Source organism: Elephas maximus, chromosome 5, assembly GCF_024166365.1.
Source record: "Elephas maximus indicus isolate mEleMax1 chromosome 5, mEleMax1 primary haplotype, whole genome shotgun sequence".
Lineage (NCBI taxonomy): Eukaryota > Metazoa > Chordata > Mammalia > Proboscidea > Elephantidae > Elephas > Elephas maximus.
In genome coordinates this window covers 121,721,438-121,740,397 of record NC_064823.1, presented here as the reverse complement: position 1 = coordinate 121,740,397, position 18,960 = coordinate 121,721,438, and the positions used below count along the sequence as shown (strand labels likewise).

Here is an 18,960-nt window from a genome sequence, read left to right as displayed (position 1 = left end):
CTTCCCTGACATCATGAAAGACGAAAGGATATCTATCCAAGATGCTCATCGAACCCCATTTAAGATTGATCCAAAAAGAAAAACACCGAGACATATTATCATCAAACTCACCAAAACCAAAGATAAACAGAAAATTTTAAAAGCAGCCAGGGAGAAAAGAAAGGTTTCCTTCAAGGGAGAATCAGTAAGAATATGTTCTGACTACTCAGCAGAAACCATGCAGGCAAGAAGGGAATGGGACGACATATACAGAACACTGAAGGAGAAAAACTGCCAACCAAGGATCATATATCCAGCAAAACTCTCTCTGAAATATGAAGGTGAAATTAAGATATTTACAGACAAACACAAGTTTAGAGAATTTGCAAAAACCAAACCAAAGCTACAAGAAATACTAAAGGATATTGTTTGGTCAGAGAACCAATAATATCAGATATCAGCACAACACAAGGTCACAAAACAGAACGTCCTGATATCAACTCAAATAGGGAAATCACAAAAACAAACAAATTAAGATTAATTAAAAAAAAAAATACACATAACAGGGAATCATGGAAGTCAATAGGTAAAAGATCACAATAATCAAAAAGAGGGACTAAATACAGGAGGCATTGAACTGCCATATGGAGAGTGATACAAGGCAATATAGAACAATACAAGTTAGGTTTTTACTTAGAAAAATAGGGGTATATAATGAGGTAACCACAAAAAGGTATAACAACTCTATAACTCAAGACAAAATCCAAGAAAAACGTAACGACTCAACTAACATAAAGTCAAACACTATGAAAGTGAGGATCTCACAATTTACTAAGAAAAACGCCTCAGCACAAAAAAGTATGTGGAAAAATGAAATTGTCAACAACACACATAAAAAGGCATCAAAATGACAACACTAAAAACTTATTTATCTATAATTACGCTGAATGTAAATGGACTAAATGCACCAATAAAGAGACAGAGAGTCACAGACTGGATAAAGAAACACGATCCATCTATATGCTGCCTACAAGAGACACACCTTAGACTTAGAGACACAAACAAACTAAAACTCAAAGGATGGAAAAAAGTATATCAAGCAAACAATAAGCAAAAAAGAAGAGGAGTAGCAATATTAATTTCTGACAAAATAGACTTTAGACTTAAATCCACCACAAAGGATAAAGAAGGACACTATATAATGATAAAAGGGACAATTGATCAGGAAGACATAACCATATTAAATATTTATGCACCCAATGACAGGGCTGCAAGATACGTAAATCAAATTTTAACAGAATTGAAAAGCAAGATCGATACCTCCACAATTATAGTAGGAGACTTCAACACACCACTTTCGGAGAAGGACAGGACATCCAGTAAGAAGCTCAACAGAGACACGGAAGATCTACTTACAACAATCAACCAACTTGACCTCATTGACTTATACAGAACTCTCCACCCAACTGCTGCAAAATATACTTTTTTTTCTAGCGCACATGGAACATTCTCTAGAATAGACCACATATTAAGTCATAAAACAAACCTTTGCAGAGTCCAAAACATCGAAATATTACAAAGCATCTTCTCAGACCACAAGGCAATAAAACTAGAGATCAATAACAGAAAAACGAGGGAAAAGAAATCAAATACTTGGAAAATGAACAATACCCTCCTGAAAAAAGACTGGGTTATAGAAGACATCAAGGAGGGAATAAGGAAATTCATAGAAAGCAACGAGAATGAAAATACTTCCTATCAAAACCTCTGGGACACAGCAAAAGCAGTGCTCAGAGGTCAATTTATATCAATAAATGCACACATACAAAAAGAAGAAAGAGCCAAAATCAGAGAACTGTCCCTACAACTTGAACAAATAGAAAGTGAGCAACAAAAGAATCCATCAGGCACCAGAAGAAAACAAATAATAAAAATTAGAGCTGAACTAAATGAATTAGAGAACAGAAAAACAATCGAAAGAATTAACAAAGCCAAAAGCTGGTTCTTTGAAAAAATTAACAAAATTGATAAACCATTGGCTAGACTGACTAAAGAAATACAGGAAAGGAAACAAATAACCCGAATAAGAAATGAGAAGGACCACATCACAACAGAACCAAATGAAATTAAAAGAATCATTTCAGATTATTATGAAAAATTGTACTCTAACAAATTTGAAAACCTAGAAGAAATGGATGAATTCCTGGAAAAACACTACCTACCTAAACTAACACATTCAGAAGTAGAACAACTAAATAGACCCATAACAAAAAAAGAGATTGAAACGGTAATCAAAAAACTCCCAACAAAAAAAAGTCCTGGCCCGGACGGCTTCACTGCAGAGTTCTACCAAATTTTCAGAGAAGAGTTAACACCACTACTACTAAAGGTATTCCAAAGCATAGAAAATGACGGAATACTACCCAACTCATTCTATGAAGCCACCATCTCCCTGATACCAAAACCAGGTAAAGACATTACAAAAAAAGAAAATTATAGACCTATATCCCTCATGAACATTGATGCAAAAATCCTCAACAAAATTCTAGCCAATAGAATCCAACGACACATCAAAAAAATAATTCACCCTGATCAAGTGGGATTTATACCAGGTATGCAAGGCTGGTTTAATATCAGAAAAACCATTAATGTAATCCATCACATAAATAAAACAAAAGACAAAAACCACATGATCTTATCAATTGATGCAGAAAAGGCATTTGACAAAGTCCAACACCCATTCATGATAAAAACTCTTACCAAAATAGGAATTGAAGGAAAATTCCTCAACATAATAAAGGGCATCTATGCAAAGCCAACAGCCAATATCACTCTAAATGGAGAGAACCTGAAAGCATTTCCCTTGAGAACGGGAACCAGACAAGGATGCCCTTTATCACCGCTCTTATTCAACATCGTGTTGGAAGTCTTAGCCAGGGCAATCAGGCTAGACAAAGAAATAAAAGGTATCCGGATTGGCAAGGAAGAAGTAAAGTTATCACTATTTGCAGATGACATGATTATATACACAGAAAACCCTAAGGAATCCTCCAGAAAACTACTGAAACTAATAGAAGAGTTTGGCAGAGTCTCAGGTTATAAAATAAACATACAAAAATCACTTGGATTCCTCTACATCAACAAAAAGAACACCGAAGAGGAAATAACCAAATCAATACCATTCACAGTAGCCCCCAAGAAGATAAGATACTTAGGAATAAATCTTACCAAGGATGTAAAAGACCTATACAAAGAAAACTACAAAGCTCTACTACAAGAAATTCAAAAGGACATACTTAAGTGGAAAAACATACCTTGCTCATGGATAGGAAGACTTAACATAGTAAAAATGTCTATTCTACCAAAAGCCATCTATACATTTAACGCACTTCCGATCCAAATTCCAATGTCATATTTTAAGGGGATAGAGAAACAAATCACCAATTTCATATGGAAGGGAAAGAAGCCCCGGATAAGCAAAGCACTACTGAAAAAGAAGAAGAAAGTGGGAGGCCTCACCTTACCTGACTTCAGAACCTATTATACAGCCACAGTAGTCAAAACAGCCTGGTATTGGTACAACAACAGACACATAGACCAATGGAACAGAATTGAGAACCCAGACATAGATCCATCCATGTATGAGCAGCTGATATTTGACAAAGGACCAGTGTCAATTAACTGGGGAAAAGACAGCCTTTTTAACAAATGGTGCTGGCATAACTGGATATCCATTTGCAAAAAAATGAAACAGGACCCATACCTCACACCATGCACAAAAACTAACTCCAAGTGGATCAAAGACCTAAACATAAAGACTAAAACGATAAAGATCATGGAAGAAAAAATTGGGACAACCCTAGGAGCCCTAATACAAGGTATAAACAGAATACAAAACATTACCAAAAATGATGAAGAGAAACCCGATAACTGGGAGCTCCTAAAAATCAAACACCTATGCTCATCTAAAGACTTCACCAAAAGAGTAAAAAGACCACCTACAGATTGGGAAAGAATTTTCAGCTATGACATCTCCGACCAGCGCCTGATCTCTAAAATCAACATGATTCTGTCAAAACTCAACCACAAAAAGACAAACAACCCAATCAAGAAGTGGGCAAAGGATATGAACACACATTTCTCTAAAGAAGATATTCAGGCAGCCAACAGATACATGAGAAAATGCTCTCGATCATTAGCCATTAGAGAAATGCAAATTAAAACTACGATGAGATTCCATCTCACACCAGCAAGGCTGGCATTAATCCAAAAAACACAAAATAATAAATGTTGGAGAGGCTGCGGAGAGATTGGAACTCTCATACACTGCTGGTGGGAATGTAAAATGGTACAACCACTTTGGAAATCTATCTGGCGTTGTCTTAAACAGTTAGAAATAGAACTACCATACAACCCAGAAATCCCACTCCTCGGAATATACCCTAGAGATACAAGAGCCTTCATACAAACAGATATATGCACACCCATGTTTATTGCAGCTCTGTTTACAATAGCAAAAAGTTGGAAGCAACCAAGGTGTCCATCAACGGATGAATGGGTAAATAAATTGTGGTATATTCACACAATGGAATACTACGCATCGATAAAGAACAGTGACGAATCTCTGAAACATTTCACAACATGGAGGAACCTGGAAGGCATTATGCTGAGCGAAATGAGTCAGAGGCAAAAGGACAAATATTGTATAAGACCACTATTATAAGATCTTGAGAAATAGTAAACCTGAGAAGAACACATACTTTTGTGGTTACGAGGGGGGGAGGGAGGGAGGGTGGGAGAGGGTTTTTTATTGATTAATCAGTAGATAAGAACTGCTTTAGGTGAAGGGAAAGACAACACTCAATACATGGAAGGTCAGCTCAATTGGACTGGACCAAAAGCAAAGAAGTTTCCGGGATAAAATGAATGCTTCAAAGCTCAGCGGAGCAAGCGCGGGGGTCTGGGGAACATGGTTTGCGGGGACTTCTAAGTCAATTGGCAAAATAATTCTACTATGAAATCATTCTGCATCCCACTTTGAAATGTGGCGTCTGGGGTCTTAAATGCTAACAAGCAGCCATCTAAGATGCAGCAATTGGTCTCAACCCACCTGGAGCAAAGGAAAATGAAGAACACCAAGCCCACATGACAACTAAGAGCCCAAGAGACAGAAAGGGCCACATGAACCAGAGACCTACATCATCCTGAGACCAGAAGAACTAGTTGGTGCCCGGCCACAATCGATGACTGCCCTGACAGGGAGCTCAGCAGAGGACCCCTGAGGGAGCAGGAGAGCAGTGGGATGCAGACCCCAAATTCTCATAAAAAGACCAAACTTAATGGTCTGACTGAGACTGGAGGAATCCCGGCGGTCATGCTCTCCAGACCTTCTGTTGACACAGGACAGGAACCATCCCTGAAGACAACTCATCAGACATGAAAGGGACTGGTCAGCGGGTGGGAGAGAGACGCTGATGAAGAGTGAGCTAATTATATCAGGTGTACACTTGAGACTGTGTTGGCAACTCTTGTCTGGAGGGGGGTGGGAGGATAGAGAGAGAGGGAAGCCGGCAAAATTGTCAAGAAAGGAGAGACTGAAAGGGCTGACTCAAGACGGGGAGAGTAAGTGGGAGTAGGGAGTGAGATGTATGTAAACTTATATGTGACAGACTGATTGGATTTGTAAACGTTCACTTGAAGCTTAATAAAAATTATTATAAAAAAAAAAAAAAAAAAGAAAATGGAAGAGCTGAACAATTTGTTGTATTGTGGTGGCTTACGTGTTGCTGTGATGCTAGAAGCTATGCCACCAGTATTTCGAATACCAGCAGGGTCACCTATGGTGGACAGGTTTCAGTGGAGTTTACAGACTAGGAAGAAGGACCTGGCGGTCTACTTCTGAAAAAATTGGCCAGTGAAAACCTTACGAATAGCAGCGGAACATTGCCTGATATAGTGCCTGAAGATGAGCCCCTCAGGTTGGAAGGCACTCAAAAGACAACTGGGGAAGAGCTGCCTTCTGAAAGTAGAGTCAGCCTTAATGACGTGGAGGGGGTAGAGCTTTCAGGACCTTCATTTGCTGATGTGGCACAACTCAAAATGAGGAGAAGCAGCTGCAAGCTTCCATTAGTAACTGGAATGTGGAATGTACGAAGTATGAATCTAGGAAAATTGGGAGTCGTCAAAAATGAAATGGAACACAGATCAATATCTTAGACACGTGGTGGACAACAACATTGCAGATAATTTATATTTCATGCTGAGTCACTCTATCAAAATTAAAAATCTATGACTACATAGCTATTTTGTTTATATGCCACCAGTACAGGTGAATGTGAACTTAGTATCTGAAAAATAAATGTTTTCCTATCAATGTTTTGGCAAATGGACAAGAGGCCATTTGCAGACAGAATAAAATGAGATTACAGAGTCTTAAAGCACCACCCACACACAACCAGCCTTGACCTAAACCAGGAGGTGACTACTGCATTGTATTTAATAAATTCTCTAAGTTAAACTTTCTAGCTGGTTGTCATGACAACCGCAAGTATTCGCAATCTTAGAGACCTAGTATCTTAGGTATTTTGAGAAAAGCTGCTTAATTGCAAACAGGCATTTTGACTTAAATAATTCAGAGGTTACTCCTAGAATACTTATAAATGGATACGGTTTTAAAATTGATTGATTTAAGAGTATACAACAGCGATCAAAACAGCTGACTGGGGTGGAGAACAACTGAGAATTCTCTTAAAACTGGAGCCTAGATCTGTTCTAAAAACCTGCTCATTTGTCTGGGGGTCATACTGATTAGGAAGTTATTTTGGTATCGTGTATTTGACAAAAACACTGTATTACATACCCCCACATACATAAGTACAAGGCAAACTTTCTTAGTATTTTGTGTTTGTCACCCTCCACCCAACGCTCACATTTAAATTCTCTTAGGTCAAATGCAGAGATTCTTAATTTGCTCAAAGTAGTCCTTTAAAACCTATCTTGTGGTTTTTGTAGTTTATAGTTTTATAGTTTATAGATTATCCTGTAAGTGAAGGGGAAGGAACCAGGCCAGTAGGGCTGGTGCAGCAGGGGTCCGGGGCAGCAACTCTTGGTCAGCAAGTACAGAACCGTTTCAGAATTCTCCCAACTGGTGTGGTATGATCAACGTTTTTTTACCTGCAAATCCAACACCTGTCTCTTTTTGTTTCAGGTTGCTCCACTGTGCCTAGGAAGAGCTGGGGCTTGTGTTGTGACTGTAAAATTATAATTTAGTGCTTTGTTTCCTAGATGAAGATATCCTCCTCCTTTTTGAATATCTGATTCAGTTGTCCTGTCGATGGATACATTTCTACTCAATTTGCAGTGCTACACTCCTGGGTACAAAGTGCCTGATCTCAAAGGGAAGATGTTAAAACAAGGGAGGATGGTATAAGCGACCAGGATTAAATGCTTTCATTTTCTAACTACATCAAACCTGCAGCTGGTAGATTGTGAACATACGTTTCTGATATAAAATATGAGGACAAATGCACTGCTCTAAAACGTAACCCAGTGTTAACTGGGAATTTCATTTATTCATAGTCAAGTGCATTTTATTCTCATTTTCCAGATTTCTTTTATTAAACTACAGTCACACCAGATAGAACTTCTAAAGTTTTGCTTGATACATTTTTTATCATACATGAGTTGCAGTGCTTGTTGTTTGTTTGTTTCCTGGTTTACTAGCCCACAACCACTATTTTAATGATACGCTAAAAACTCTACTGTGGGGTATTTTCAGAAACAGCTGTATCATACCTGCTCCAGTTGTGGGTTTTCTTTCTAAAATTGGCTTAGTGCAATAAGTAAAGAAAAACATTAAAGAGTGGAAAAAAAATAATGACCAAATAAAAACTTGATATAATCTGGGGGAACTATTTAAATATTCATTCCATTACATTTAGACTGACCAAGAAGTACATATCATGATATTCTTAAACTGAAACGTATTTTGCATTAAATTTAAGATATGCAAATTTACACAGAGAAAATAAATGTCATACCTTATAATGTTCTTTCACCTAACTAGTATTATGAGGATTTGTTTTATATTATAAAAAATTTTTTTTGATTTTATCTTTTGATATTGACACAGTTGCTTAGATGTTCTTATGTTCTCAAGTCTGTTTTTGCCTACCCTCCCTCGCTTCTTATGTTTTGTCACAGGTAGTAACCCATTGTGTTTGTATTCAAACAATTTTGGGGGAATGGGCTTATTGAATGTTTGAAAAATGAGCTTAAAGTGTTTGCTACCCAAAGTTTTGTACATTTGTAAACTCTGATTACATATGTGAATGTTAATACTCCCAGTGAATTATTTATTGTTTGCAAAATGCACTGGGCAGTAACATTTTGTGATAAACCTGTAACATATAAGTCATTAACTTGTATCTTAACATAAAATGAGTATAAACTAAATTCTCGTCTTTGAAAATACAATGTTGTGGTTAGTGTGTTTTTCTGTTTTATATCAGGATAGGCTTTATTAGTTGCTTTCTTTAAAAATTAAAACTTTTTTTTTAATTGATTTTGAATACTCATGAAATGTTTCTACTTTGAAACCCAAGAAACCAAGTACCTGTAGTCCCAAAAGAAGCCTGTATTCATTTTACTTGTGTGGCCACCAAGAAAATAATGGTGTTAGTGACTAATATATTAATATTTCATATATTCATTATATTATTAAATACATTAATACTTAATATATCTAAGGATATAAATACATCCTTAATCCTTATATTTAAAATATGTATTTTAACTATATTAAATAAGTGAATTATTTAATATTCATTTCTTATTTTCCTGGCTAGGAGGGATCAACTGTGGAGCATATATCTGTATTTAGGTGGAAAGGAGAGAAGAAGAGACAAAGGTATAAGAAACAAAACTCTTGAGAGCTCAAATGTGTCAGTATATCATCATCTGCTTGTGGAAGCTTAGACCTGCTGTTTGAATGGAAGTACATATATTGCAGCCATCCCTATAAACACTCATTGCTCACTCTCTTGTTCCCTTGGCCGCAGGGAGGCCAGAACACGTTAAAGAAAGGAACTTATTCTCCTCTCTAAGGTCCTTCCTTTCCTTGAGAGGATCTATCAGAGGAAAGCCCCTTTATTTTTGATCCTGACAGAGGGCCTCTCTAATGCAGTTTTGTAGGCAGTAGGGCCTGCTGTCTTGGATACTGGTAAAGAGACCCATTTCTTCTCTAGTGGCAGGGCATTAGCCAAAACATTCCCTCTTCCTCTTGTCAGACATTTCATAACTCTAGAGAAAAATATGGCTGTTCGTTGCATCCATCCTCCAACATTTCTGTCTTGACTTCTATTAACCTGTCCATTGAGATGTCTGGATGCTCTTTATTAAAAAGTAATAATATTTGATATTAATTGTTGAATGCTTATTATCAGTTATAAACCAAGTCCTCACAATAAGTGAGGTATTATCTGTTATATTCCCCTTTTTATAGATGAGATAACTGGGACACAGAGAAGTTAACCACAAGATAATACATCAAGTAAGCGGCAGAGCTGAGATTAAAACAGTCAGCCTGACTCTGGATCCACACTCTATCATTCCTGCCTCTAGGCAAAAAAGGAGAGAGAGACTTCATTATGTGAGGAATTGTTTATTTTAATAAAAAGAAAAATTAAGAATATCGATGTGGTGTAGTGAAACGCAGATGAAATTGTGCACTACAAATTAGTAAGCAAGCACAAGTAAACCCGTGCTTACCTTGCTTATTGGATAATCTCCCCTGCTTATGCTGTGGTCACCCTGGGCTGATCCTCACTTCCTGAACATACTCCGGCTTTTCGACTTCCATGCTCATGCTGCTCTCCACCCCTGCCCTTCCCTCACCTGCCTCAGATGTGTGAACAAGGAAACCTCATGGATTCTTTTTGTCCTGTGATTCAGATCTGTGATACTGTAAACCACACTCAAATGCCTCTAAGGTAGTTTACCTCAAAGAGCAAGTCTGTTTCATATTTATATTCAACAAATAATTAGTGAGAGCCTGTTATGAAGACGTGGCAATAGATAAAGTGCTGCCTGCTACAGGAGTTACAGAAATATACCTTTGTCTATGTCCTTATGGAGCTGACATTCTTTCCCTTCCTTTGTTTTAGGATCTATTATGTAAGATTTTAGTCTCCCTGCTGTTTTGCTCAATGCCTTATTAGCAGTTATTATTTATTATTGTTGGAGTCACAAAACAATATTGGTTGTTGTGTGGGTATTAGCATCATGACTAGCCCTTGCTGGAATAAACAAATTCTCAATTGGATTACCGTACTCCCGAGTCCTCTGCAGCTTTGCTGCTGAGTTGCTAATACAGAGTCAGACAGATAAGTAGGTCAGCTCTTGCCAACTTATTACCCAGCATTTTCTTTCTCTGAAGCTCTCACGGTACAGCTATTCCTGCCGCTTCCACAGAGACAGCTCTTTGAAAGACAGCTTCTTTGACTGACCTCATCACCCCATCTACCACTAAGCGAGGACCTCTTCCACAAAACTTACTCCATCTATGTCTCATTTGAACTATTCGCTTTATCATGTATTGTAGATTTCTAAAGGTGTGTAACTTTAAAGAAAACTTCCTTTCTTAATTACGCTACTTCTACTTCCTCACTTAAAGAAATATGTTTTTACTATCTTAAAAAGTGACGATAGACCTTTTCTGAATAGAATTTTTTCATAAAAATCTATATCAAACAATCTGACAAGGTTTTAAACATGGCATAGTCATGACTTTAATACCTTGAGTATGCATTACTTACAGCCATAATTGAATGGCGATTGAGTCATTATTTGCCTGTCCAACCTATATTAGGATCAAAAAACCCATTGCTGTTGAGTTGATTCCGACTCATAGCAACCCTATAGGACAGGGTAGAACTGTCACCATAGAGTTGTCCAAGGAGTGCCTGGTGGATTTGAACTGCCGACCTTTTGGTTAGCAGCCATAGTACTTAACCACTATGTCACCAGGGTTTCCCAACCTATATTAGCTACTTTTAAACCACAATCCTATTATACAAGTGTTATAATCAAAACTCACCAAAATTTGAACATAAAGTTTATTCTGAGCAGACATTCTATGTGCATATACCAAAAAACCACCCTGCTGCCATCAAATCAGTTGCACCTGATAGCAACCCTATAAGACAGAGTAGAACTGCCCCATAGAGTTTCCAGGGAGTGGCTGGTGGGTTTCAATCGCCAACCCTTTGGTTAGTAGCCAAATGATTACTACTGTACCACCAGGCTCCATATGCATATAGGGAGACCATTTTCATTCCAGAAAAAGCAAATGGCGTACAATGAGGCTTATAAAGAGTAGATGAGGGAGAAATATAGAAGATCAACCACTGTCTAATCTTAACATGATTGAATAAACACTGCCTTCGCTTTTACTGAGATCAGCTGATACCAGGTTACTTCTGGCCAACCTGCTAATGATTTGGCCCTCCACCCACCTGCAGCCAGGAGACTTTTTGAGATTTAAATTAGGAGGTGATGGTTTGACAACTAGCGTCTTCCAGCAGGATAAGATAAATTTACACTGCTGTAGAGGAGTTTCTGGCAGGCTTTTGCAGTTTGGGTCAGGCTTTTTATGGTTAATATTTGGTTTCATGGATAAGAAAAACCTTAAAATGAAAGTAAGATGTCCATTACTAATTTCCTATTCAACACAAATAATATTTGTTCAATAAGATAAAACTATTTTAAAATACCACAATTAAATATATTTATTATCCACAAAGAAATGCAGCCATTTGGAACCAACTTTGGCCTAGGCAAAGGCCCAGGGCACTAAATATGGTTTCCAAGCTTCCTTGGCTTTGCTTCTAAACTGCACCCCATTAGTCAAGAGGAAAATAATTACCCAAGGGGAAAATAAGGATGGCACAAGGGCTAGTCATGGATGCTGATACCCACATAGCAACCAGTATTGTTTTGTGACTCCAGCAATAATAAATAACTGCTAATTCAACAGCTTTCTGTGAGCCAGACATTTTTAAGTGCTTTATATAATTTTTTCTCAACTCGACGGCAGTGGGTTTAGTGGGTTTTTATATAATTTATTCATTTAATCCTCATAACTACAGTAGGCGGTGGGTAATTATCATCATCACCATCTCCATTTTATAAATGAGACTGAAACTAAAAGCAGTTAACTACAGCCAGTCAGTGGCAGTATCTAGATTAGGACCCAGAAGTTTGGTTTCAGTGCCTGTGCTTTTAACCAGTCTGTCATACTGCCCCTCTAAGGGTTATAAAATAGCAAAACCCACAGTCGTGGCAACCTAACCTTTGGCTTGCATTAGAGAAAGAACAGTAAATAATGCAGGATAGTGGTGGTAAACTGAGACGATGGATGAGCAAGTGCATTAGATTGAGTGAAGGGATGCCCCATATGTGTGTATTTGTTTTGTGGGAGTCACTGCAAGGGGAATTAATGATAGTTAATATAGGGTTGATGAAAATATTAGTCATCAGCCTAAAATGTTTTCCTAACTTTTTAACAATGTATCTAGGCTCCTCTCTCTTTATACATACAACATAATGTACTTTAAAGAGGTTGTGGTTCAGTTAACACATACAAGGCTTTGATAGTGGAAAAAAATTAAACATGTTCCCTAGATGCCATAGGAACGTTTATAAGCATGATAATTCTCTTTTCCTTGCCTCCATAATACTGTGAACCAGAGCTTTAAAAAGAATTTAAGGGAATGTGGAAGTATGGGTTTGGATTCATTGGCAGCACAGAACAGAAACCTGACTTTGGTGACTTGACCTAATCCTGAGCTTTATTCTCACATAAGAAGAGGCTGGCAGTCCAGGGCTAGTTCAGTGGCTCCACAGTGCACTAATATCCCAGTCTCCTCTCTTTTCACCTGCCTTTCTTAACAAGTGGCCTCCCATGCTTGTTGCCTTATACTTGCAAGATAGCTGCTAGAGCTGGTATTTGAATGTAGGCAGACTGGCTCCATATTTATACTCTTAACCACTAAGCTATGCTATCCTCTTGTTTATCAAATTTACTTATATGTATTTTCTAAGTATTGGAAAGGTTAATACAGTTGCATGAATAAGTAATTTAGCCTCTTCCATTCTTCTCTAATAAGGAACCTTCTAATATGGAACTCAAATAAGATCAAATAAAACCAAAATTAGAAGGGTCACCAAGTATTTAGGATCTCATAAAACATGAAATATTTGGAAATCATTTTCAGTGGGCTTTGAGGAATAAGAAAAGGGAGATAGAGAAATGCTTTAGAGAAAAAAAAAATGGGGTGGGAACTCCAGTAGTAGTTTCTGAATGACAGAAGAACTGCACTATAATAAGTTTCAGATATAACATGAGTTAAGTCGTATCTTGCAAAGTCTGTGGACCACTTGAAATATGCAAACCCCACAACACAGCATTTCTATTCCTAAATATTTTTCCAATAGAAATATATATTTATTCACAAAAGAAATGTACAAGAGTGTTCACAACAGCACTAAACTGAAAACTACCCCAATGCCATCAACAGTAGTATTTTTGCACAGTGGAATATTATACAGCAATGTGGATGAAACAAAACAATATACAACAACATGTATAATTCTCACAAACATTATATTGAGCAAGAGAAGCCAGACACAAAAGATTACATACTGCATGATTCCACTTATATAGTTCAAAAACAGGTAAAACTAATCTATGAGGTGTTTGAAGTCAGGATAGTGGTTGCCCTTGAGGGCACGGTGACTGGAAAGAGGGATGTGGTTAGGTGGAGGCTGTATTTGGATATGCTGTAATATTATAATTCTTCATTGAGGTGCTAGTTACATGAATGCTTTCACTTTGTGAATATTTATCAGGCTGTACCCTTATGATGTAAGGTACTTTATGTTTGTTTTACACAATTAAAAAAAAATTGTTTAACCAAATTGTGTTAGTTTCTCTTCTGCCAGAAACATTACAGTAGACTTCCAAATTTTATTGTCCTTTTATTCAATATTTGGGTGGTGGGGAAATTTTATAATAACTTCTCTATGGTACATAAATCTTGCAATAAGATACAGTCATTGCAAAGACTGTACAGATGATTGCTTAGTTCCCTTCCAGCTCCAGTATTCAATAACGTAGATTGAGTTATCTGAACGTCTCTTCTTTGCCCAACCCACCAGACATGTATGTCTGGATATTATTCCCAGCCGGAATTATTCCCAGCTGGTATGCAGAATGCTACAGGGGTTATATCACCCTCTTGCTTAAGCTTTCTAGTTGTCAATTATGGCTTTAGGATTACTTGAACAGCTTCTGAAATACACAGATGCCTGACCCCTATTTCAGATAGGATATCTTAAGACATCAATCGTAGCCAGAACCTGGGTGATTCTAATGTGCAACCACAATTGGGAACCATTACCTAGCCCCATCCTACAAAATGGTGGCTTACCCTCCTCTCAGCCTGTATCACTGTCTTACCAACATCTTCAAATCAAGGCACCTTGTGTTATATCAAGGGCAAACTTCTCTTGCACCCTTTATCACTTTCCCATTGACAGAGTCAATTCCGACTCATAGTCCCAAAGGGTTTCCAAGACTACAATCTTTACAGAAGCATACTGCTACAGAGCGGCTGGTGGGTTCAAACGGCTGACTTTTCAGTTAGAAGCTGAGCGCTTTGCCACTGTACCACAGGGGTCTATCTACAGAAAACAGCACCTATGGCAATTAGTTTCAAACCGCTGAATGATCTTACAGCTGCTGATAGAAACTGTGATGGCCAATAGAAACTGCTCGTTAGTACTTCTCGAGAGGCACCCAGGGCATGCACCCTGCCTGCCATACCTTAGTTACATTTTACTGCATCACTAGGGCTCTTTGCACTTTAGAAGAGTCATTTATTCACAGAGTTATGAGATTACAAACCATTCTTATCTGCTCAAGTTCTATGTCTTAGTCATCTAGTGCTGCTATAATAGAAATACCACAAGTGGATGGCTTTAACAAACAGAAGTTTATTCTCTCACAGTCCAGTAGGCTAGAAGTCTGAATTCAGGGTCCCAGCTCCAGGCGAAGGCTTTCTGTCTCAGCTAGTTCTGGAGGAAGATCTTTGTCATCAATCTGCCCCTGGTCTAGGAGCTTCTCAGCTTAGGGACCTCAAGACCGAAGGACACACTTTGCTTCCAGCTCTGCTCTCTTGGTGGTAGGAGGTCCCAGAAAGGGGCTGTAACCTGCCACTGTCTATTTACAAGTGGTGCCTGCATATCGCACAGAACCATCTGTGAACCAGGCATGAGTTTTCTCTTCCTCAGTCAGCTGATCATAAGGAACTCCCCATGAGGCCATAGGTGTAGACTGGGAGATGGAAGGTAATGTGACAGGAGTGGAGACCATGGGCATTTGAGCCACTTCCTCATGCAACTTGTTCCTTCAGGTCCTGCTCGGGCCCGATCTCATATATGCCACTTCCATTTAATAGTGAAATGCTGCTGTGCACGTCCAACGTTATGACTCTGTGGGTTAGACAACACCCAGTTCATGATGGGCAGCTCAGGCTGCATGGTGACTTGGTGGCCCATAGTTAAGTATTCAGTCTCTACTAATGCCCAGTAACAGCAAAAAGCTATTTCTCAAAAGGGGAGTAGTTAGCTGCAGAGGATGGCAGGGGTTTGCTCCAAAATCCTAAGGGTGTGATTCACCAGTAGGGGACAGTGCCAGGTGGGGAGTTTGGCTGGGGAAGTACACCTGCCAAACAGTTACGCAGGTGTCCTAAGGCAAGCTTAGGGAGGACAGAAACCTCTCATTGAGCAGAAGGGCAAAAGCTCCCTTGATCTTCATTTTCAGTACGAATATATACCGTGAAAGCAGGGCCTCACAATCCTTCAGGCCTTTTAGGTCTTAAACAGGAGGTGTCAGAAAAGTCACCACTGGGATAACTGGCTTGTGGCAGCCAAGCATTCACAGAGACGTCACTTTTTGATCCTTGGACGTCGGCTCTTCCTATCGTTGTGAAGCAGAATTCACCAAGCATTAGATTGTTTACCCACTAATCGACCAGGCAAGATCTACTCTTGGGACCTCCTACCACCAAGAAAGCAGCACCAGGAGCAAAGCACGTCCTTTGGACCCAGGGTCCCGGTGCTGAGAAGCTCCTAGACCCAGGGGAAGATTGATGACAAGGACCTTCTCCCAGAACCGACAGAGAGAGAAAACCTTCCCCTAGATCTGGCACCCTGAATTTGGACTCCTAGCCTCCCAGACTGTGAGAGAATAGACTTCCATTTGTTAAAGCCATCCAGTTGTAGTATTTCTGTTATAGCAGCACTGGATAACTAAGACATTCCCTAAGGACCACTACTAGATAATAGTTTACTAGCTTTATTTAGTATGTGCAAGAGTGAAAATTTATTTTAAAACAGCATGCCGTTTAGTGGTTTTCACTAATTTAGATGGGCTTTTTGCAAATTTACCAAATCAGTGAGATTTTATGGTATTTTTGTAGAAGAAATGGAATATTTTTAACAGTTATTTAAGAAGATACAGTATAGTCAAATGAAAAGTAGACTTCAGTTTCTGGGTAATATGGTTGAGTACATTATTCAGATCAGTCATCTTGCTTAAAACAACCAGAAATTCTGAATAGAATCTATTTTCTTTAAAGCATTGAAGAAGAGTCAAAATATTAAGGATTACGAGGATAAAAATCTAAGTGAAAGGAAAAACACAGAAAGGTGAGCAGTGCACTGGAGCTCTTTTGCAATTAGGGGATTTGCCAAACCTGTGAACTTTTCCTTTGCTTTTGTGGGCCCCACAGGGATTGGGAGAGGGAAGCCAAAGCCCAGGGCACATCCAAGATGGAAAGACCTATCCCTATTAAGCTGGGACCTCAAAATGCTACAGCCTCTAGGGTAAGGGTACCTCACTCTTCATTATTAGGAGATTGTCAAAAATGTATATAACCACAAGCCAGCCCTTCTGTAAAGTTGCAGCCCAAATTTACATTATTTGGAAGGGATAGAAAATCTCAATAGTCCTATAATCATTAAAAATAATCTCCAAGCCCAGATATTTTCATTGGCAATTTCTACCAGACAGTCAAGGAAAACTATCTTTCTGAAATGTATTTAAACAGAATAATAAATGTCCAGGAAATTAAGCACAGAAAAATGTCAGGAGGGAATGCCTTATCTACCCGATGTCAGTAAAATATTTCTCTCATTCATGTTACCTTTAACAATGCTAAAATTTGTTAATTTCATTAAACAATTCTGCAATTATTCAAAATATAGTGAGATATTTTCTCTAATTCCATCTAGTCTTCTATATTGCTTGCTACATTGATTGCCATTATTATAGTCATGTTATAGCCTTTAAGAAAATATTGTAAAACCTACAACAAAATATTAACTGATAGTTTACTTAAGGACATCAAAATCGCAGTACATCAGTTCCATGAATGCATAACGATGACAAATCTTTTGACAATAATGACAATATTAAACATTCCAATAGACATCATTTTAGAATTGTTCTGTCTTGTCAGTGATAAGAATTATTCGGGTAAATTTTTCTTTGACTTATCCTGTAGAAGTTTTAAGTTATTGCCTCTCTGATTATGTCAATATATAAAAAACTATGCTGATTCATGATCCTGGGTAGTAAAAGTAGATATTATTTCCACTTAATGTTGTAGAAAGTAACTAGTAAGTAGCAGAGCCAAACTTCAAAACCAACCAAATCTGTATAACTTTAAAAAACCCACTGCTGACGAGCTGATCCCGACTCATAGGGACTCTATAGGACTGAGTAGAACTGCCTCACAGGGTCTCCAAGGCTATTATCTTTACAGGAGCAGACTGCCACATCTTTCTCCCGAAGAGTGGTTGGTAGTTTTGAACTATCAACCTTTCGGTTAGCAGCTGAGTGCCTAACCACTGCACCACCAGGGCCCCTGTTTGTATAACCTTAGAGGTATTTATGCAAGATTGTTACATGGAGGTGAGTTTAAGCTGTTCTTGATTGCATCGGATGGTACATGCTTGATATGCCCCCATCACATCTGCTATATTTTCAGTGTTTGCATTTAGTGGGGACCAAGCTATATAATTCTGCTTACAGGTGCATGAATGCACACATGCACATACACACAAGCAGGCCCTTAATGCTTACTTTTCTGTGGTGAGAGGAAACAAGAAGGGAATTTTGGAAAGGATGGCATATTTAACAATCTGGGTTCAGAGAAGAATTGTTGCTGTCAATAGAGCCATGAGTACGGATGACGAACAGAGCAGTAATCAGTAGGAACAAAAGGATGAGCCATTGGTGGTGGTATTAGATGCCACCAAGTAGGTTCTGACTCATAGCAACCCTGTGTACAGCAGAACAAAACACTGCTTGGTCCTGAGCAATCCTCACAATCATCACTATGTTTGAGCCCATTGTTGCAGCCACTGTGTCAATCCGACCCATTGAGGGTCTTCCTCTTTTTCACTGACCCTCTACTTTACCAAGCATGATGTCCTTCTCCAGGGACTGGTCCCTCCTAATAACATGTCCAAAGTATGTGAGACAAAGTCTTGCCATTCTCGCTTCTAGAGGAAACATTGGTAGGAAGTCATAGATCCATGATTTTAATATGAGAGACAAAAGCTTCAAAATTCTAAGAAAAATGACACAGTGATGTGAGAAGGAGGATTTTGCAGCTGTGATGTACCAGTCAGGGTCAAATCAAGAGACGGAAACCATAAAATAATTATACCATGGAAGGTGTAGTATAAAGAGTTATTTACAAGGTGGAGCCAAGATGGCAGAATGGATGGACACTTCCTGTGAGCCCCCTTTACAACAAAGACCTGAAAAGACAAGCGAAATGAGTATATTTATGACAAGCTAGGAGCCCTGAGTACCAAAACCAAGCTTAGAAAGTGAACAGAGGGGCAGGG

General features: G+C 38.5%; 1 protein-coding gene across 4 annotated transcripts in view; it reads left to right on the top strand.

Annotated features, from left to right (window-relative positions):
* KLHL5 (kelch like family member 5) overlaps window positions 1-13,906 on the top strand; it is a 102,384-nt gene extending 88,478 nt beyond the window's left edge. For 3 of the 4 annotated variants that reach the window (XM_049886347.1, XM_049886346.1, XM_049886348.1), the window contains one exon: window positions 7,187-13,906. In XM_049886347.1, the coding sequence (XP_049742304.1) occupies window positions 7,187-7,243 (57 nt within the window). In that variant the 3' untranslated portion in view covers window positions 7,244-13,906. The remainder of the gene's footprint in view (window positions 1-7,186) is intronic. The other variant, XR_007517681.1, reaches the window with a different exon arrangement.
* The last annotated feature ends 5,054 nt before the right edge of the window (window positions 13,907-18,960 follow it).